Source organism: Pleurodeles waltl, chromosome 4_1 (genome assembly GCF_031143425.1).
Source record: "Pleurodeles waltl isolate 20211129_DDA chromosome 4_1, aPleWal1.hap1.20221129, whole genome shotgun sequence".
Taxonomy (NCBI): domain Eukaryota; kingdom Metazoa; phylum Chordata; class Amphibia; order Caudata; family Salamandridae; genus Pleurodeles; species Pleurodeles waltl.
This window is the reverse complement of record NC_090442.1, coordinates 287,343,356-287,365,127: the sequence shown is the minus strand read 5'-3', so window position 1 is coordinate 287,365,127 and position 21,772 is coordinate 287,343,356. Positions and strand designations below refer to the sequence as shown.

General features: G+C 45.7%; 1 protein-coding gene across 3 annotated transcripts in view; it reads right to left on the bottom strand.

Annotated features, from left to right (window-relative positions):
• The window catches only part of LGR5 (leucine rich repeat containing G protein-coupled receptor 5), a 1,160,674-nt gene that overhangs the window by 455,903 nt on the left and 682,999 nt on the right, over nucleotides 1-21,772 (bottom strand). For all 3 annotated transcript variants that reach the window (XM_069228343.1, XM_069228341.1, XM_069228342.1), the window contains 2 exons: nucleotides 861-929; nucleotides 643-714 (listed from right to left, as the gene is read on the bottom strand). In XM_069228343.1, the coding sequence (XP_069084444.1) occupies nucleotides 643-714; nucleotides 861-929 (141 nt within the window). The remainder of the gene's footprint in view (nucleotides 1-642; nucleotides 715-860; nucleotides 930-21,772) is intronic.

Genomic DNA, 21,772 nt, shown 5'->3' with positions numbered 1-21,772 from the left:
AGCCAATTGTGCATTTCACTGCCCGAATTTCGGGCAGTGAAATGCACGACGGGTGCTACTGTACCCCCTGCACATCAGCATTGCCGCCGGCTCTATTCCGAGCCGGCAGCAATGTTAATGTGACTTTTCCGCTGGCCCAGCGGAAAAGTCGAAATAGGGAGCCAGAAGTACCGCCAGCACTGGAAGTATTCTGGCGCCCGCTGCCTCAGCGGTCTTCTGAGAAGACTGCCGAGGTTGTAATGAGGGCCTAAGTGTGCATTGAATGAGCTCCTCGATCAATTCACTACTTAAGTAAGCATTGAAGCTCTACCTCAATCGTCTGGTTCTCTAGGAATACTCCTGAGAAGTGCAGGGTCGCCACATTAAAACATTTTGCTGCATGGCTATGACTGATACACTTTAAAGTCTACAAACATTTCTGTGTTCTTGACAAGCTGGAAAGCCGTGAAAATACGATCCCTATTCAGACATCTGTATTACAAGTAAAGGATGCAAAATGGGACCACGCCCATTTATCAGACATAATTTTCAGTGCTTTGATTTTACAAAGTGTATTTTACAATTTCATTACGTTGTAACCGAATAGTCTTGTACATTTCCTAAAATAGCGTGATTTACTTGTCCTTGGTACTTGAAACGTACAGCACTTGTAGATTAGGCAACTGATCACAGACGCTGCTGGGGACGGACGCAATCTGAGCTCCAGTTAATGTCCTGTTTAAAGTGAAATACACAAACAGCCTGTTAGCACTTTCAATATACAAATGACAAATACTGATGTTCGAAATGAATGCAGCTACCTGATATAATGCATGCGGGGTTTTTTTCTTTAAAGAAAATGAAAACGATTTAACACTTACAGACTTTCAAGACTTGTAGTACCATTCAGGTCAGGAAACTCAGTTAATTGTGAAGCACCATTTAAAGTCCTGTAGTATCAAAAACGTGAGAAGTCAGGTACACAACGGTTAAAGGGCGTTTGCCAATGGGTACCATATGAATTCCTTAATCACAAACACACAATTGGCAGACAATTTGCATTCATTAAAATAGTTTCAAAGTGTATGATATTTATCAACAAACTAAAGTCGTGCAACATTATAGGTTCCATTAATAATGCTCAACCGTATCCTTTGATGGGATTAAACCTTTAGGTGTACGGATTATTTATATGTAGAATTATAGATGGGTAACAGTGAATTTGCGGGATGCTTTTCACCTGGGGGTTCTGAGCGATGTCAAACAGATTAGTGCGAAGCTTGAGTTGTCTATGATGTCTCTCAGAACCCGAGGGGAATAACACCCCTGCAATTCATTTATTATCCATCTGTGATTTTTTGTTCTGTATGAACCCCAAAATCATCTGCCCCTACTTCCAACATCTTTGCAGAAGCAGAGGAGTAATGGGAGATCTACACATAACATGACCCTCTCCTCCCTGATGTGGTAAAACATGTTAGGGCCTGCTTATTTTTAAATGCAAATTTTAACTTAGCATGTTCTTTCTGTTGGCAACCTTTCACATGATTTTCACTTGTGCAATAACATACTGAGAAATCACTGTATAGGTTTCTTGTTTCTTGTAAGCATTGATGCCATGTAGTCTGTACACTCCATTCAAGCCTGAGCACACGGAATGCGGTGCTGTAAGTATTCTGATTGTCCTTTGAAACAGTTCCGCATTTGCAGTCATACCATAGCATCAAGTCCGCATGTCTGACAGTGCGGCACAAATAGTGCTTGTGTTATAAACTGCCTGTGCACCATATTCCACAGAGTAGCACTTCTGGTGGGATTATCCTGGAATGCAGCACACAGTGCCTGAGATGCAGCTTGGCTGACTCTGAGACTGATCCTGATTTGGACCTCTACCCTGCACAGGCTTGCACTGCACCAGACCGGCTTCCTGGTACATCTTATCCAGGAATGCTGAGTTGGGCTGTCCCAATAGATCTGACAGAGGGTACTCCCACTATGCTCTCGACAGGATAGGTGGTAGCAGATAGGAGTGTACCAACACAATAACATAACCATGGTTGAACTGTTTATCTTTTTCACCATTTTTGTAATTCTGGTTACCGTGCTTTGTCACGTTTGCCTAATAATTACAGCTCATGTTTTCTATGAAAGAATAAGATTGTTGCAATAAATGCTCTAAACAACATTTTTGCATTTTTCTTGTGCCTCATCGTGGGTATGCTGAGTGACAACAAAAGGGTAGATGTTTTCACAATTTCCTGGGGAATCTGAGTAATCCTGTTCGAGGTTGTGAAACCCATCTGTTACCATGGTGTGTTTAAGGGGATCCAATGGGGCACTGAGCTAGCTAGAAATTGTGTCAACATTTTCTGTCCGAGCCCTTATTCTCTGAGGTTTATTTTGACCAGATACACAGTCCTCCAGTCATAGGAACTGTATAACACTGACACAAATTTGAAAAAAAAATCTTTCCTGCCATCCTTAACCAACCCCTTGTGCAGCTGTACTGTCTGCTTTCAGTCAAAGAGCCAAGCAGTGCAGAGCTGATAGGCTGTCAGAGAGTCCTATAAAGCTGGACAGGAAGGCCTTTCAGACGTAGCAACTGTGGGTAACAAATTTTGTTATCAACCTTTCCTGCATTATATCAGAGTGCTACCGGATTTAGAATCTGGTGTAACTGATAGAGGCTTTCCAGGGAAGCCATGCCTAACAAACCAATAAACTCAGTGGGGAGTGTGGAAGCTCATAATAACCTTCACACAAGCTGGGGGAGAGGGGCAGCATCTTCATAAGTGGAAGCTCTACAAAGGCTTTTCACAAACAAATCCTATAAACTCTTTACAAAACACAGAAAAATAGCACATGGGTGATCCACCACAGATCCATATCAGAGGAAGACCAGACAAAAGAAATCTGTAAACTCAACAAACTTTACCACAAAGAGGCACCTGATCCCCATGTCTACCTCTTCAACAGGAGCCATCAGCATCCATCCTGCCTTCACATTTTCCCATGAACTACAGATCACCTTGAGTTCAAGAATGTCTTAGCGGGCTGTACATGCATACAGCAGTACTTATTTTGCTTTTGTTCATACTAGACAATTTAGAATACAATTAAGTGTTGCGGAGAGAAGTAGGTTATTCTTTGCAAGAGTTTCTGGGCTGAGACTGAAGAACAGGAGCAATCTACGCTTACCAAGAAAAACATACTTTTGTTTAGTTATAGAATGGGATACTTTGTCCCATAGCCCTGGTGACCTCAGGACTTGTCAACATCAGGGCAGTGCGCGCTCTACGGGCGACTAAAATGCAAAAATCCAGTCTTTATGCAAGAGCATAATTCATGCATTGTGTTTATATGCAGTTTGTTAACCTTTTGCATTGCAGAGTTTTACCTTGAAACCACTATTAATGATGTTAGCAAATAATGTTCATTTGCAAGGTATTGCTGCAGACTTACAGAGTGTATCAGGGTGTGGTCCCTTTCTAGGACATTCTAGAAGCTTTCCCTGCAGCATGACTGGGTGTGGTTTGTGGGCTGGGCCAGACTCTATATAAGGAAGCCAGCCCAGCTCCACGTGCTCACTATTCAGAGGTCCCGTGCAGAGCAGCAGCAACTTCCTGAGCTCCTGTTCCGGTGGCCTATTTTGACTTTCCAGGCCTTGCCCTTCATTGTATTGGTGATCCTTGAACAGGGCAGTAAGACGGAGGTCGGGAGGGGCTCCCGATCCCATTTCATTTTCAAAGGCATTCGAGTTTTTGGGCCTAGCTTTCATGTTGACAGATTTTCCTTGTGCGTGTGAATGTGCTCGTGGTTTTCTGCCATTTACATGTTGGTATTCGAATCGGCAAGTCGCGCAATTCATTCTTGTCATTTGAATTTTGAGATTCGGGTCGGCAACAGTGTGCGCGACCATTTCTTGACATTTGCATATTGGCTTTTGAATCAGCAAGACACGCAATTCATTCATTTACATGGTGGCATTCGAATCGGCAAGACGCACAATTCATTCCTTGCATTTATATTCATTGTGCGCAACCATTTCTTGGCATTTTCATGGTGGCATTCGAATCGGCAAGACGTCCGATTCATTCCTTGCTTTTACCTCTTGATATTCATTGTGCGCAACCATTTCTTGGCATTTGCATGGTGGCATTCGAATCGGCAAGACGCGTGATTCATTCCTAGCATTTAACTCTTGATATTCATTGTGCGCAACCAGTTCTTGGCATTTGCATGGTGGCATTCGAATCGGCAAGCGCGCGATTCATTCCTTGCATTGAACTCTAGATATTCATTGTGCGCGAACATTTCTTGGCATTTGCATGGTGGCATTCGAATCGGCAAGCACCTGATTTGTTCCTTGCATTTAACTCTTGATATTCATTGTGCGCGATTCATTTCCCGCATTTAAACCTTGATGTTCAGATCGCTTACAGAGTGCATGATCATTTTATGGCATTTGCTTTTATATTTGTTGGAATCGGCAGTGTGCGTGATTCATTTCCCGCATTTAAACCTTGATGTTCAGATCGCTTACAGAGTGCGTGATAATTTCATGGCATTTGCATATACTTGTTGCAATCGGCAGTGTGCGCGATTCATTGGTGTTCAGATCGCGTACAGTGTGCGCGATCATTTCATGGCAATCAAAACTTTGATGTGTAGTGTTTCCTGAAGTGCACACAATTATCCAGGGTCCTTGAATTTTCTGCAAAGGTGTTAAATTCAAGATGTTACATTCTATGTGCATGTTAAGTCCTTAGTACAATTCCTATTGTTTTCCAGGGAAATGTTCTGAAACATAATTCTAGAAGGTTCTTATATTCCTAGTCAGTATGTAACAACTCATGAAAAGTCCATATGAAACATTGTATTAACCATTCTTGATTCCTTTCCAGGTACCTAGATTTCTTGAGGCCTAGTTAGAGTCTAGTTCTAGGCCATTCGTGTTTCTTCAGTCTAAGTGTTATTTCATGTTCCGAGTATCATTGAACTCTAGATTCAACAGAGTGTTATTTCATGTCCCGAGTATCATTGAACCCTAGATTTCAACAGAGAGTTTTTATGAACCTCAAAGTGATAAAATCTTGATATTGTGTTGTTTAACCTTTTGCTTCCTACAGGTCTCCTTCCCAGCTGTTCCCATCCTAATCCACTTTTCCCCACTTGGACTCTCTTAGGCTCTGTGATATTTCTATCAGAGTTTTTGGAGCTGTCCTGTGGTGGACATGTTGGGAATGTGCGCAGACCCCGAGGATCTGGTCTCCCTGACAGACTACTATCACCATTCCTCTTGCAGAACCAGTATACTCTAAGCCTCTTGTGGGGGTCCTGAAGATATATAAAGATATATTGAACCAGCTGGGACCTATCATCACCATTCACCCTTCTGAAAGGCGCCAACACATACTCTATACCTTACAATATATCACCAATAAGAACTGTAAACTGAATCCCCAGAACTCTGAGGAGCACCTTGTCTTAAATTGTATGAAACCTTTCACAGAAAATCCATTCCCATGAAACTCTTAACTATATACTCTCCTGGGCTGTCTCTGCTTCTACTAGATATTACTCTAATGTCCCAGCTCGGTTTTGCAACTACATCAATAATTGCTCCACCCGGTGATCCTTTAAATAAACCAAATTAGCTTTGCCATAAGTTGCCTGACTGCTTGTTTATTGGTAACATTTAAAAAATGTTGATCCGTTTGTAAGCACTGTTTGGCTCAAGCACTATATTTTCAACTGTAGTTAGGAGAGGGGAACATATTTCTTGAGGCATCTCTCCTCTGACACAAGGCTTAGTGAACAAGTTACTTACCTTTTGTAATGCATCAGCTGGTAGAGACAATATCTAGCTGCAGATTCCTTACCTTTGAATTTCCCAGGCATCAGACTGGATCCAGAAACGTTTGCGTGAGCAGTACCCCTGCGTGACGTCAGGTGGCTTCATTCGGTTCCACGTGGTGGCATCATTGGTGCCAGAAGTGAAGTTGTGGTTTGTTATATAGGCGTCATCCAGGTGCGCAGATGTCAGATGTCAATTACTTTTCAGGACTCTCCACGCCAGAAGTGCAAAGTCATGAAGTGACCTGATGAGCATGTGTCCAAACTAGGGCCCTGAAAGGTGAGTAGACCTAGACCTAGAAATCTGTCCACAGAGTGGGGAGGCATGGCTGAGTCTGTCAGGAATCTGCAGCTAGGTATTATCTCTACCAGATAATGGGTTCCCGAAGGCAAGTAACTTGCTCATCTGATAGAGACTTCTGGTTGCAGATTCCCTACCTTTGAGTAGATACCCAAGCCATACCATCCTTTGGGGTGGGCTGCGGACAAAGTTACCTAGTCTAAGAAGTCCTGCAGGACCGAATGGGCAAAATGCTCATTTTTGTGGACCTGAATGTCCAGGCAGTAGTGTCTGTCAAATGTATGCAGAGAAGCCAATCTTGCGGCCTAGCAGATGACCAGGGCTGGAACTTCACGAGCTAACACTGTGGTCACAGGTTTTCCTCTGGTGGAATGGGCCCTTAAGCCCTTAGGAGTCTCCTTTTTAGCCAGGGAGTAGCAGATCTTGCTACAGAGAACAACCCACAGCGAAATGGTTCTATTTCTGTACTGCCCAATTTTTTAAAACTCCTACATAGCCCACAAAGAGTTGATCTTTCACCAGGAACTCTTTTGTGGAGTCAAGGTAGAACAACAAAGCTCTTTTTGGGCCCCGGCGGTGGACTTTCACCTCTTCTTTTGAGGGATGTGGAGAAGTGTAAAAAGTTGGCAGGGTGACAGACTGTCTCAAATGGAATGGGTCACCACTTTTAGGAGCAAAGAGGCATGGATTTGAAGCACTGCTGTCAGGGAACGCCGTAAGATAGGGAGACTTAGATGATAAAGCCTGCATCTCACTCACCCTCTGGGTAAATGCTAATGCCATTAGGAAGGCTGTCTTGATGGTAAGCAGCCAGAGCGGACAATTGTGTAGTGGCTCAAAGAGACCACACATGAGGTATGTGAAAACATATGTACAAGCCCTTTGAGAAACCTATTTATAATAGGGGACTTAAATGAAGAGGGTTGGTAAGGCAGCTGCAGAAAGGCAGACAGAATAGAGAGATTACCGTTAAGAGTCCCCATAGCAGAGCCCTGCTGGGCAAGGGTAAGAATGAAGAGAAGAATATCAGCAAGAGAGGCAGAAAAGGGGTCAATAGACTTTTCTGTCCAATATTTTACACATTTTTTGCAAACGGCAGGCAAATACCTTTTTGGTGGAGGGCCGCCCGGCTGCCAAGATAACTTTACAGACTTTGGGAGGAAGGTCCAATCCTGTTGCCGCTCAATCGCCACACAAGGAGGCAGAGAGTTGACATGTTCAGGTAAAGAACCCTCCCCTGCTGCTGTGACAGGAGATCCTCCCGAACGGGCCGCCTGATTGGAGGACTGATGCTCCTTCTCATAAGCTTGTGATACCTGACTCTCCGTACCCAGTCTGGAGCCAAGAGAATGTCTTGGGCCCAGTCATTCCTGATCTTCTCGAGAACTCTGGGCAGAAGTGGTATGGGTGGAAGAGTGTACAGTAGGCCTGAACTCCACACAAGATGAAAAGCATCTGAGAGAGATAGCCGCCTTGGAAACTCCAACATGCAAAACTTTGGACATTGCACATTCTCTTCAGCGTTGAAGAGACCTAACTAAGGCTTTCCCCACTGGAAAAACCACTTGTGATCTGCTAGGCATCAATGATTGAATTTGTCTGCCCTGACGTACAGAGAACCTGTCAAGTGTTGAACCACCAGGGTTATACCCTACTGTTCTAGCCATGTCCAGAGAAACAGGGCCTCTTGACAAAGGGTCCACAACCCCACCCCACCCTGCTTGTTGCAGTACCACATGGCAGTGGTTTTGTCTGAACACGTGCACTAACTTCCCCTTGACAGAGGGAAGAAATGCTAGCCAGATCACACAGAGCTCCAAGAAGTTCATGTGGAGTCCGGATACCACTGGAGACCAGAGTCCTCTGATCGTCACCTCTCCCAGATGGTCACCCCATCCCAGGAGTGACGCATCTGTCACTACTGTCAGATCTGGTTAGGGAAGGTAGAGGAATCTGCCTTTGACCCTATTGCGTTTCGTAAGCCACCACTGCAGGTCCTTTGCATTTCCCTGCAAGATCTGAATAATGTCAGAGAGATTCCCTTGATGCTGTGCCCACTGGAACTTCAGCTTTCACTGCAGAGCCCACATAAGCTATCTGATGTAATTCACTAGCAGGATGCAGCAGGCCATGAGGCCCAGGAGCCTCGGAGTCATTCTCACCGGAATCCAGGATAGAGGCTGAAACATTGGTATCATAACCTGAATATCCTGGACTCAGGAGGATAAGCCCGAAACTGAACTGTATCCAGAACAGCTTTGATAAAAGGGTGCATCTGAGAGGAGATCAGGTGTAACTTCGGCACGTTTATAGTGAATCCTAGCAAATGCTGGAGGACCACCATAGTCTGAAGGTGGGAGATGCCCCTTTCAACAGCCAGTCGTTGAGGTAGGGGAAGACAGAAACCCCTAATCTCCACAGATGAGCTGGGACCACTGTCATCACCTTAGTGAACACCCGATGGGCACTGGTAAGGCCAAAGGGGAGCACAGTGAACTGGAAGGGCTTGTGACCTACCTTGAACCACAGGTAACGCCTGTGGGCAGGTAAAATGGGGATGTGAAAATATGCATCCTGCAAGTCCAATGCTATCAGCCAGTCTCCTTGGTCTAGTGCAGACAAGACCTGAGCCAAAGTGAGCATCTTAAAATTCTCCTTTTTGAGGAAGAGATTTACGGTTCACATATCAAGAATAGGATGAAGACCCTTGTTCTTTTTGGGAATCAGAAAGTAGCAGGAGAAACAACCACTGGCTACTTCTGAGATTGGCTCCCTTTCTATAGCACACTTAGCCAAGAGAGCTTTAACTTCCTCTTGGAGCAGAGACAGATGATCCTCAGCCAGCCATTCTTGAGTTGGCAGTATTAAGGGAGGGAAAGAATGAAAGGGGCTGGAATAGCCCTTCGGAATGATCTGCAAGAACCATTTGTCCGATGTTATGGACTGCCAGTGGAGGAGACAATGTTGGATTCTCCCTCCAACTGGGCATCCTTGGTCTTGAGGAACCAGACTAGGTGGGTTTAGAGGCTGCAGCTGCCGGGAGGTTGGTGGCGGATGACTTCTGGCTATTAGAACCATGGGGTCAGAATGCACCTCGTCCATGCCCTCACACAGCTTGGGAAGCCTGCGCAGGATGGTGGCTGGCGTGGTGGCACACCCCTTCCATAGCCACAAAAGTCAGACTGGGGGCGAGGTGTCACTGAGCCCACAAGTCCGTGAAGTGTTCCAACACTGGATCTGCCTTCTCTCCAAAGAAACAAGTCCTGTCGATGGGCATGTCCATGAGGTTGGTCTGGACATCCCTCAAAAAGCCAGATGTTCTCAGCCAGATGTGGCGCTATAAGGCCGCCATCATCAAAACTGATCTGCCCAGCTAGTCAGGCATATCCAAACCACACCTAATGCTAAGCTTTACTATGTCCCTCCCATCTTTCACTGGTTGGAAGAGGATGGCCCGGGCCTCCTCCAGGGACCTGTTGCAGCACTCAGGCAACCATATCTCATAGGGTATGGGAATGACTGCCTAGAAGGCATGCAGTGTTCACTAACCGCAATGCCAGGCTGATCGTAGAAAACTTATCCAGCCTGGCACGAATTCCCAAGTGTATCCAGCTTCTCAAAATGCATACCAGAATTCCAGCATGAGCAGCTGGCTGTGGAGTCCTTTTCCATGTATAGAGAGATCACTATCAAAACTCTTGTAAGGCCAAATATTGTAAAATACCTGCTATTCACCCAGCACCTGGCAAGGGAGCACAAAATACACATAAAAGGTGATGGGAGGAATACTTGCACTAATTGTAACCACTGGTAATTGTTCATGGTACGCTCACGGTAGTGCTTCAGATTAGCCCCAGCCATATGCAAGTGAGTATTAACCTTGCTCCAATAGGAACAGTCCAGTTCCAACTGCCATGACAGGTCCTTCCTGAACTGGAACAAAATCAACCAAAGACCACTTTTGTCCTGAATGGGGCTCTTCAGTGATTGCCACTGGTTAGACATATTAGCAAGCATTCCTCCTATCAACTTCCATGTGTTTGAAAACAGTACATAATCACTGCCATTTATCCACCAAATATCGGAAACTACACTATTTATCCAGCCACAGGTTAAATTACAGAGATTATGTACTATTTAACCAGCAGATGGCTACATAGTGTGAAGGAGGTATTTGTTTAGCCAGGATATGAACTGAAAGGGATTCCAGACAAATGGCAGGGTGGTGGCCACTAGTAATGGGGGTGCTGAAAGGTGCAAATGTATAAACGTAAGTGTATGTATTAAGCTAAACTGTCTACAGATAATAGCAGTAAAACCAGTTTAAAAAAAATATATTCATACATTTACGCTGGTATAAAATTTAAATACGGGATGTAGAAATAAAACTTCTGTTTCAGGCTATGGAACACAAATGTTTTGTGTTTCAGTATGGGAGTATTTGAATGTTTGCATATGAATCTTTAAAGTTATGTCACAAAATAGAATGATTACATTTTTAACATACATGTCTTCTTCACAAATTAGAATACATTGCTACTTGAACGTTCATGATCCTGCTCTTGATGATTCTTAGGGGTGGACTCATTTGGGGTTTCTTATGTACAGCATTGTGCTTGGATTTGGTTTGGGATTCTTTTGTAAGGGGTTTGTCCTTTCTTAGCAATACAGATCTGGCAACACAAGAGCAGCTGATAATAGGGAGTGTAGAGACATGTGGCATCAGGGCCACAGAGGGAGAGGTTATAACATTAGGCAATGGGTGCTTTGGGGCACAGTGCTTTGGGGCACTCGTAGAAGATAAACTGGCTAGAGAAACAGTAAGTAAATGGGCTTCTGTTTGTAGTGCCTTCCCACACCTGGTATCCGCTGAATGACTAGGCCATCCATGGAGCTGTAAACCATGTGTCTTTATTCCTCTGCGTGCGCCTGTGAACTCCCATATTCGAAAGCAAGCTTTCATACATTATTCCAACGATTACATAACATTGATACAGAGTCTTCTGGGAGCCAGAAAGGTTATGTTCTAAATCATGCAAGATATTACATTCCCCCCTCTGTTAAATGAAAAATAGCAATTTGTTTTAGAAAATCACGAAACAGACACAAATATCTACATATGTAGAGAAACGTACAATTATGGCCCTCATTCTGACCCTGGCGGTCGGCGGAGAGACGGCGGTCGGACCGCGAACAGACCGGCGGTATTAAAAATGGCATTCTGACCGCGGCGGTCCCCGCCGCGACCGACCGCCACTTCTCCACTCCGACCGCCATGGCGGTCATGACCGCCGGGCTGGAGTTTGCGCACTCCGGCCCGGCGGTCGTCCCAAGACCGCCAAGGGTATTATGACCCTGCCTACCGCCGCGGTTTCTTGCGGGCGGGAACCGCCGTGCGAACCATGGCGGTAAGCACTATCGGGGCCAGGGAATTCCTTCCCTGGCACTGATAGGGGTCTCCCCCACCCCCCACTACCCACCCGAGTCCTCCCCCCACACCCTCCACCCCCCTGCCACCCCCCAGAGGTGGTACGAACCCCCTCCCCACCCCCAGCCCGACATGCACATACATGCACCCCGACATGCACACACCCCCAACATGCACATATACACACCCCCTACACACACATACACAACGGGGACACATACCCGCACACATACATGCAGACATGCGCACCTGCCGAACAGCACACATTACCCATAGACACAGCAGCACCCCCCGCCCGCATACACGCACTCACACACCCCCTCTACACACTCACACGCACACCCCCATGCACGCCCACATCACACAACACCCCCCCACCCCCTCCCCTCACGGACGATCAACTTACCTTGTGCGTTGGTCCTCCGGGAGGCGACGGGAGCCATGGGGAGGTGACCACCAACAGAAGACCGCCAACAGAAGACCGCCACACAGAAATGTGGGTCGTAATTCTGTGGGCGGTGTTCTGCTGGCGTGGCGGTGGAGGTTGACCAGTCTCCACTTTCCCGCCGACCGCCAGTGTGGCTGCTGGCGGTTTTCCGGCGGAACGCTCCCAGCGGTCAGAATGCGCACAGCGGCATACCGCCGCGGTCGGCGGTCTTCACCGCGGCGGTAACTCGGCGGTCTTGCGAAAAGACCGCCAGGGTCAGAATGAGGGCCTATATCTCCTCAATTAATCTTCTTGGTGCTTCAATCTGTCAACTTGATCTGGTTACTGGAAGCTCTAAATGGTTGTCTTCAATTTTGGAGATTGCCAACTGTTGGAAAATGGGTTATTGGTAGGGCAGGTAGGTACCTACACCTAGCAACAAGCCACTAACCTCCACATAGGTACAGTTAGGTCTCAGTAAATTAATCCCAGCTCAACCCTTGGTAGCTTGGCAACGAGCGTCAAGGCTTAACTTAGGAGACAAAGTGTAAAGCATTCAAATATCACAAAACAGTAATTAAATAAAACACAGGAAACAGTTTAAAAATCCAAAACCAATTTATAAAAATAGTTTATATTTTTATCTTTAAAATGACACAAAAACGATTAAAATCGGTTCAGGGGAACCGGAGATATGAATTTTTAAAGAATTATTACTTTTCTAGCGCTTAGAAACAAAAAGCGCCAATCGGGTCATCTGGTTGCACCTCGACCGGGGCAAAGTCAAACTTTCAGGCCGACCGCGATGGAGCCCTGCTCGGCTACAGGTCGCGGGAGGCCTCGGTTAAAAAGTTACCTTCTGACTTAGTCTTTATTTTGAAGTTTTTCTTCACCGGGACGAACCTGCCAGTTGAATCCGACCTCCTGGAGCCCTTGTCCGGATACGCGATGTGGGTTTCCTCGGTGGAGACTTTTACCTTCGGACTTAGTCGTTTTTTCGAGATGAAAATCCTTCGACCGGGGTAAACCTGGATCTTGATCCGACGTCCATGGAGCCCTTCTCGGATACGATGGCTGGGAGGTCCCGTCAACTTTTTACCTTCGGACTTAGTCTCTTTTTTGGATGTTTTTCTTTACCGGGACGAACCACGAAGTCAGGCCGGGTCGCGGTTGAGGCAAGCCGGCTAGAATTTCCGCGGCGGGTCGGTCCCTCTCTGGAGCTTTTTTCCAAAAATTCTCAAATCTTTTCCAAACTTCTGGGGCTTCACCCAGATGTTCTTTTAAGGTTCTTTTGGGGTCCACAGCTCACCCCAAGGGTCCAGAAGTTCTGTGATGGTCCTTGGGGGGTGCGGACTTCAACTCCCAGAATGCACCTGGCGCAAACTCCTTTTTGGCCACTGGACAGTGGTCAGCTGGTCGCTTTCTTCAGGAGTTGGTGCAGGGGACTCTGGTTTAGCAATTTTTCACCTGTAGCAAACAGGGAGTCCCTCCTTGAACCAGTTGAAGCCAGGCAAAGTCCTTCTTGTGGTGAAGCCCAAGTGTGCAGCTGGTGCAGTCCTTCTGAGTGCAGGTTCCAGGTGCAGGCCAGGGGTCCAGCAGGGCAGTCCTTCTTCTTCTTTAGTTCCTTTCTTGTTGAATTCTGGAGGGGATCTGAGGTGTGGGTGCAGGTCTGCCAGTTTTATCCTTGCTCCTGGGTGAAAAGCAGGGGGGCCCTGGTTCTCCAATCAGGGACAGGGTCGCCCCCCTGTGATGACCACTTCCTGGGAAGTGTGTCAAAAATCCATCCCAGAAGGCAACAGTCTCTAAAAATCCAACATGGATGAATCTGATTTTTGGAGGTTACATCTGGCTGAGCCCACCCACTGGTGTGGCTAAAAATCATAAACACACCCCTCTCCTGCCCTCTCCTAATCTAATCAAGGGGGCACCTAATTGTCTGGGGTTGCAGGATGTGGGGGTGTTGCTGGGTGCTCCAAATGTCCTTCTCTGCCTTTGAAGACCAGTTTGGCAGCTCTCCCCCTTCCTGCCTCACCATCTGCTGAGGGGAGATTCTCTCCCCCAAGCACATTCCTTTGTGTGAAGCCAGGCCACTTCACACCTCATCAAGGCAGCCTGGCAGAAGCTGCTGCAGGCTGGCCAATCAGAGCACAGCAGCAAAAACAATGCAGAGCTGAAATTGGCAACTTTTTAGGTAAAGTCTAAACTTTTTACCTGAACAAGTTTTATTAAATCCAACAACTGGAAGTTGTGGGATTTATTACAACAATTAATTTGATACCAAATTCTTGGTATGTAACATTTAAGGAGACTTTAAAATTTAAAATAAAGTCTGCCCATTCTAGCCTATGAAGGCCATTTACTTCAATGAGGGAAAAACGAATTTGGCTGTTTTTACCTCACCAGGGCTTATAAATCTATTTTTATAAAGTCCCTGCTTATAGTTACATGGCACCCAGCCCTAGGGGCACATAGGGCACACCTTAGGGGTGACTTATATGTAAAAATAAGGTAGTTTAAGACTTTGGAAGTACCTTTAATTCCAAAGTCGAATTTGCATATAACTTTAATTTAAAAGCAGCCAGCAAGGCAGGCTTGCTTTTAAAATGACACTGGGCACCTCAGCAGTGCACCTAGGTGTGCACCACCTATGCTGTGGTCCCTAAACCTACATGCCCTACCATATACTAGGGACTTATAGGTAGGTTAACTTAGCCAATTATAATTAGCCTAATTTGCATATTGATTTTACACAGAGCACAGGCCCTGGGACTAGCAGTACCCAGGGCACCATCAAAGTCAGGAAAACACCAGCAAAAAGAGGAAAATGGGGGCAAAAAGTTATGGGGCCTCTGCAATCAGCCCTGTTTTCTCACACCAACGATGGTAAAGAATTAGCAACAGTCATTTAGTTTTCAGAGTCAGTCTTTCTTTCACCATCTCGAGTTGAAGACCGATGAAACACAGGCCTGAAGTGAGAAGAGTCTCTGATAAGAGACTTCCCAGGAGGTTGGGCGGTCACTATGTGTCCTTTGGTAGATACTACTTGAAAAGGTTCAGCATCATAAGGAGCATCAGATTTTCTTTTTGTAACTGTTGAGCGATGTCTGAATCTCCTTTTCGGAATGAAAGGTCTTTCGTATGTTGCCTCTTGTCTGCATATATTTTCATTTTCTGTTTTTGAACCAAGTCTCTAGTACGAATCATGTTTTTATTACTGTTTCTTTCTGTGGTCCATTGGGGTATCTCGTTTGCCATTGTTCTCCCGTATATTGAAGTCGCAGGACTTTCACCTGTCATCGAGTGGGGTGTCAAGCAATAGGCTCATAAAGGAGAGTTCAGTACTGTTTTTAGACTGAGCTTTGCAAGAGCTGCACGCTGTACTGCTTTCTTTAGAGTACTCTTAAAATGCTCAACAGGTCAATTGGCCTGTGGCCACACGGGTGTGATCTTTTTATGCTTTATTTTCAGATGCTCTAGAAATTATTTCAATTCTTTGCTGTTAAAGGGTGGACTACTGTCAGTTTTCAAAATGGCTGGCAAACCCTGTGCTGCAAATATGCGGTCAAGTTTCTCTATTTCTCACTCATGTGTCATGAATGAGAGATCTTCAACTAAATGATGTCCATTGGCAAGTGGACCAAAGAAATCCAAGGCTATTCTCTCCAAGGCATGCTTAAGGAGTTCTGACATGTTTAGCTTATGTTGAGTGACTTTGGTTGACAGGCAATTGCACATGGGACAGGCCTTTAAGTTCCTTTTCAACTCTTAGATTTAGGTATGTAAATCAAACTCGGTCTCAGAAAGCTTTCTTTGTAGCAACAATACTACAATGTCCTTCGTGAGCCAGTTCTGTCACCTTTTGTTGTAGACTTTCCAGAATCAGAATTCTTGTTCCTTGTAGAAGGCATCTTGGCTTTAGGATTGAGGAAGATGGTCAGCAAGGCTTGATGATCAGTCACCAGCATAAAATGCTTTCCATACAGGAATACAAGGAAATGTTCACAAGCCCATACTACAACCAAACATTCCTTCTCAGGCTCTGAGTAAACACACTCTTAGATAAACTTCTACTAGCATGAGCAATAATATGTTGTCTTGCATTTGGGTGTCCATAATGCTGTGCAAGCATAGCACATAACCTGACAGGGCTAGCAACAACTACAATCTCAGTGTGGAGATGTGGATTTAGGTACACTGTTCCTGTCACATTTTCTACAGCATGTTTGATTCTCTTGAAACTCTTTTCACATTCTCATGACCCTTTACAAAACATTTTTCTTTGGTCACTCTCATATTGGAGCACTAACAGTGACTAACAGTGACAAAGTTCTTTATTTAACTGGAACAGTAGATGGCCATTCCAAGACAAGAACACTGAAATATCTTGTGGACTTTTGGCATTAGTCAAAGCTTGAACTTTTGCAAGATCAGGTGTCATGACCCAATCGGAAAAGATATGGTCAAAGAATTTCAATTTTGTCCTATTGAACTCACACTTGCCTGCATTTAAAGTTAAACCTGCATCTTTGAGTAATTTACATAGTTGTGAGATGGCTCTTTTGTGCTTCTTCTGTGTAGCTTCAAATACTAGTGTGCCCATGCTATAGTTAAATGCATTCATGACTGGTTGTATGATGCATTGTAGGACGTCTTGGAAAAGTTCTGCAGCTATGACGCACCAAGTCTAAGGGCCTGGTTTAAAACCCAGTTGACGGGTTACTCCTTCACAACGATGATGGATGTCCCATCCCCTGAAATCTAAACCCCATAGGACAGAATGGGATTTAGATTTATGCAGGCGGGATATCAATCACCACTATGTCAGAGTAACCCATCCACTGAGTTCTAAATCAGGGCTGAGTCTCTTGCATCTAAACAAATCAATGTGTGGCAAAGGTTGTAATATATGTTGTAGGAAGCTGGCCTGATGTGTGGTGGGTACCTATGGTACTTACATCATATACCAGGTACAGGTATCCCCTCTCAGTGAAGTGTAGGCAGTGTCTAGAAGCCAGGCTCTCTGAGGTAGCTGTGGATGAGCAGCCAAGACTTATCTAGGAGACATGCAAAGCTCATGCAATACTTCTATAGTCACACAATTCTTGCACACAAGAAAGAAAACACTTGGTTGTACAAAATAAAGGCACTTTTTTTTGGAACACAGTACCAGAAAATACTAGAGAGGCAACCCTCCAATAGGAGGCAAGTATATACACTATGAACAAGTTACTTACCTCAGTAACGCTTTTTCTGGTGGATACAGTAGCTACCTGTGGATTCCTCACCTTATGAATTCTCCCAATGCACCAGCATTAGATGGAATTTTTCCCTAGCTCTCCACCTCGACGAGGACGTCACAATTGCACGGCTCCGCATGCGACTCCATCTGACGTCATCGGAGCCATAAGAAGTCCTCGCCAGCGTGCTGACATCAGTTTCACCATTTTGTACTGTGCCTTCAAGGCGAACAGGTGAATACTGACATCACAAGCACAACATGTGCCAACTCAATATATATATATATATATATATATATATATGTATATATATATATATATATATATATATATATATAAAAATAACTCTTTACACGAAAATGTATATATTAATTAAATATATATACAAATATACATGCCATCTATAACATTAACAGTACTCTTGGTATGACCAGACAGGCAACGGGGAGGCGGTGGGACTGTGAGGAATCCACAGGTAGCTACTGTATCCACCAGAAAATGCATTACTGAAGGTAAGTAACTTGTTCTTCTGATGGATACAACTACCTGTGGATTCCTCACCTTATGAATAGAATCCCAAAGCAGTCCTGCACTCAGAGGACAAGAAGTCCTGCAAAACAGAATGGGTAAAATGGCCATCCCTCGTAACTTTTGAGTCTAAGCAATAATGCTTTGCAAAAGTGTGGAGGGAAGCCCAAGTTGCTGCCTTACAAATATCAGCAACCGGCACACCTCTAGCCAAAGCTGAAGTGGCAGACTTAGCCCTGGTGGAATGGGCCCTAATGTCCTCAGGTGGAACCTTCTTTGCTAGTGAATAACAAATCTTTATGCAGAGAATGACCCACCTTAAAAGAGTCCTTTTGTGGACAGCTTTTTCCTTCATTTTGCCCATATATCCAAAGAGCTGAACATCAATTCTGAAGTTTCTTGTCCTTTCTATGTGGAAGCTCAGGGCCCTTCTCAGATTAAAGCGATGCAGCTTTTTTCTCCTCCTTTGATGAATGGGGAGGAGGGTAAAAGGACGGGAGAGTTATAGATTGTCCCAGATATAAGGGAGTGACTACCTTAGGAAGGAAAGCCGCCTTGGTTCTCAGCACCACCTTGTTAGCATGAAAGGTAGTAAAAGGTGGTTTCACACTAAGATCCTGAAGCTCACTCACACGTCTAGCCGACGTGATGGCTGTTAGAAAAACTCTTTAAAACTAAATGCCTCAACTGGCAAGTATGTATAGGATCAAACGGTGAACCCATCAAAAAAGCCAGTATTAAATTCAAATCCCACTGAGGCATTACAAACGGAGTGGGAGCAAACTTGTTAGTTAACCCTTTAATGAACCTAAGAACTATAGGGGACTTAAATAGGGAAGGCTGATGAGGAAGGCAAAGAAAAGCCGACAGCGCTGATAAATAGCCTTTCACTGTCGCAACTGCGCAACCCTTCTGTGCCAAGGCAAGTGCAGAAAGCAAAATATCAGATAAATGAGCCTTTAAGGGATCAATTTGTCTCTCTCCACAACAAGTAACAACTTTTGCCCATCTACGGGCATAGACAGTCTCAGTGAAGTGTCGCCTGGCCGATAAGATAACATCCACCACTTCTGGAGGGAGAGAAAAAGAACTCAGATTGCCCTGTTCAATCTCAAGGCATGCAAGTGCAGGCTCTGGAGGTGGGGGTGTAGAACCTGCTCCTGTGACTGCGAGAGGCGGTCTACCCTGTGAGGAAGACGGAGCAGAGGGCACAGTGATAGTTGAATGAGATCTGTGTACCACACCCTTCTTGGCCAATCCGGGGCTATTAATATGACTTGGACCCGTCTTAGAGAATCTTCCTTAGAACTCGAGAAATCATGGGTATGGGAGGAAACACGTAAAGCAGTCGGTCACTACAAGACAGCTGAAACACATCTCCCAACGCCCCCTGCACTGGATACTGGAGGCTTCAAAATGACAGGCAGTGTGCTTTCTCGCACGTGGCTAACAGGTCTACCTGAGGAGCTCCTCACATCCAGAAGACATGAAGAACCATGTCTGAATGGAGATACCACTCAGGATCAGTCAAGAAGTGAAGACTGAGACTGTCCGCACGTACGTTGAGAACTCTGATCAGATGGTTTGCTACTATGCAAAGTAGATGGTCCTTTGCCCAAGACCAGAGCCACAGAGCCTCTCTGCAGAGAAGGCACAACCCTACTCCTCCCTGCTTGTTGATGTACCACATAGCGGTAGTGTTGACTGTCAACACTGGTACTGACTGACAGTGAATGGACAGGAGGAAGGTCTTGAGAGCCAGACTTATCACCAGCAGTTCTAACAGATTGATGAGAAACATCTCTTCTGCTGGAGACCAAAGGCCTTTGATCTCGAGTTCCCCAGATGAGCTCCCCACACTAGGGTGGAAGCATCCGTTATGACCGTGGTCACCGGAGGTAGAAGACGAAAAGGCCTTCCTGGAGAGAGGTTGCCATCCATAGTCCACCATCGCAGATCCACTGCAGCATCTCTGGAGATCGTGATCGACTCTTCGAGATCCCCTTTGTGTTGAATCCAAAGCTTGCGAAGGCACCACTGGAGAGCCCTCATGTGCCAACATGTATGAGTGACCAACAGAATGCAGGAAGAGAACAGTCTGAGCAGACATAGGACCTTGAGGACTGGAACAACTGCTCCCTTTTGAAACATTGGAATCATCGCCTGAATGTCCGGAATCCTCTGTGGAGGAGGGTAGGCTCGATTCAATGTTGTGTCCAGTACTGCCCCTATGAAAAGGAGGCGCTGAGAGAGCTCCAGGTGAGACTTAGGCACGTTTACCGTAAAGCCCAAGCTGAACAACAACTGGGTTGTCACCTGCAGATGGTGCAGCATGAGCGCTGGGGACCCGGCCTTGATCAGCCAATTGTCTAGGTAAGAGAATACAAATATTCCCTTCCTTCTGAGGTCCGCTGCAACCACTGCCATCACCTTCGTGAAGACTCGAGGTGCGGAAATAAGACCAAAAGGAAGGACCACAAACTGGTAGTGTTACGACCCTACCATGAACCAGAGATACTTCATGTATGACTTCATAACAGGGATATGAAAATAAGCCTCCTGTAAGACGAAAGACACCATCCAGTATTCCTTGTTCAATGCAAGAAGCACCTGTGCAAGGGTCAGAATGTTGAATTTTTCCTGTTTGAGGATCCAATTCAAAATCCTCAGATCCAGGATAGGCCTCAAACGACCATCCTTCTTGAGAATAAGGAAATACCTTGAATAACATCCCTGATCCTTTTCCTGCTCTGGAATCAACTCCACTGCACCCGTTAACAAAAGGGCATGCACCTCCTGCTGAAGCAACAGGAGATGCTCTTCTGTGTAAAATGAATGACGGGGAAGGAAGGGGGGAGGAAACTCCCAAAAAAGAGGGCATACCTTTTCCCACTATGCTCAGCACCCAAGAGTCTGATGTAATTAACTCCCACTTGTGGAGAAAATGTAACAGCCTTACCCTTATGGGTAGAACATGTTGGTAAGTGGAGTGAGAACTAGCGCTGCTTCCCTGGTTGGATGCCCCCAGAGGAAGAGGATGAGGCGGAAGGCTGCTGTGTGGCTCCTTGCATTCTAACTCTCCCACGGCCCCCATAGGACCTGTATAGAGGGTTGGCAGGCTGCTGCACATCGGGCTGTTGCCTTTCATGAAAGGACGACCCACAGCCAAACCCTCTGAATCTCCGGAAAGATCTGAAGGGCGCAGAAGAAGAAGCCTGAAGACCCAAAGATTTTGCAGTGGCCCTACTATCCTTGAATCTTTCCAGGGCTGATTCCGCCTTAGCCCCAAACAGTCTCACAACATCAAAAGGGAGGTCCAAAAACGTTGCCTTAACATCAGAGGAAAAACCAGAACCTTTGAGCCAAGCATGCCTCCAAGTCGCAACGGAAGTCCCCATGGCTCTAGCAACTGAGTCTGCAGTGTCCAGACCTGACTGAATGACCTGCTTTGCTGCTGCTTGACTGTCCTGAAACAGCTCACTAAAATGCCCCTGAACATCCTGTGGCAATTTTGGGACGACTTCTTTTGCTGTATTCACTACGGCATAGATATATCTCCTCAGTACACATGTAGCATTCAGAGATTTTAAGGCCATGCTTCCTGAGGAGAAGCACTTCTTAGCAGACTGCTCCATATGCTTCAACTCCCTATCAGATGGTGTTGTAGGGAATGATCCCGGAGCCAACCTTGCAGAACAAGAAGATTGCACCACCAAGCACTCAGGTGTTGGGTGCTGGGACAGAAACTGCGGATCACCTGGAGCAACCTTGTACCTTCTGGCTACAGTATTAGAAACCGCAGGTGTCGTAACTGGTTTCCTCCATATTTCCAATATGGGCTCTGTAAGGGCATCATTGAAAGAGAGGAGGGGCTCAGAAGAGGAAGCTGATGGATACAAAATCTCTGTCAAAATATTGGTCTTTAACTCCGATACAGGAAGTGGCAAGTCCAAAAATTCTGCCGTCCTCCTTATCACCCCATGGTAAGTAGTCGCTTCTGCCGTGAGTTCACCTCC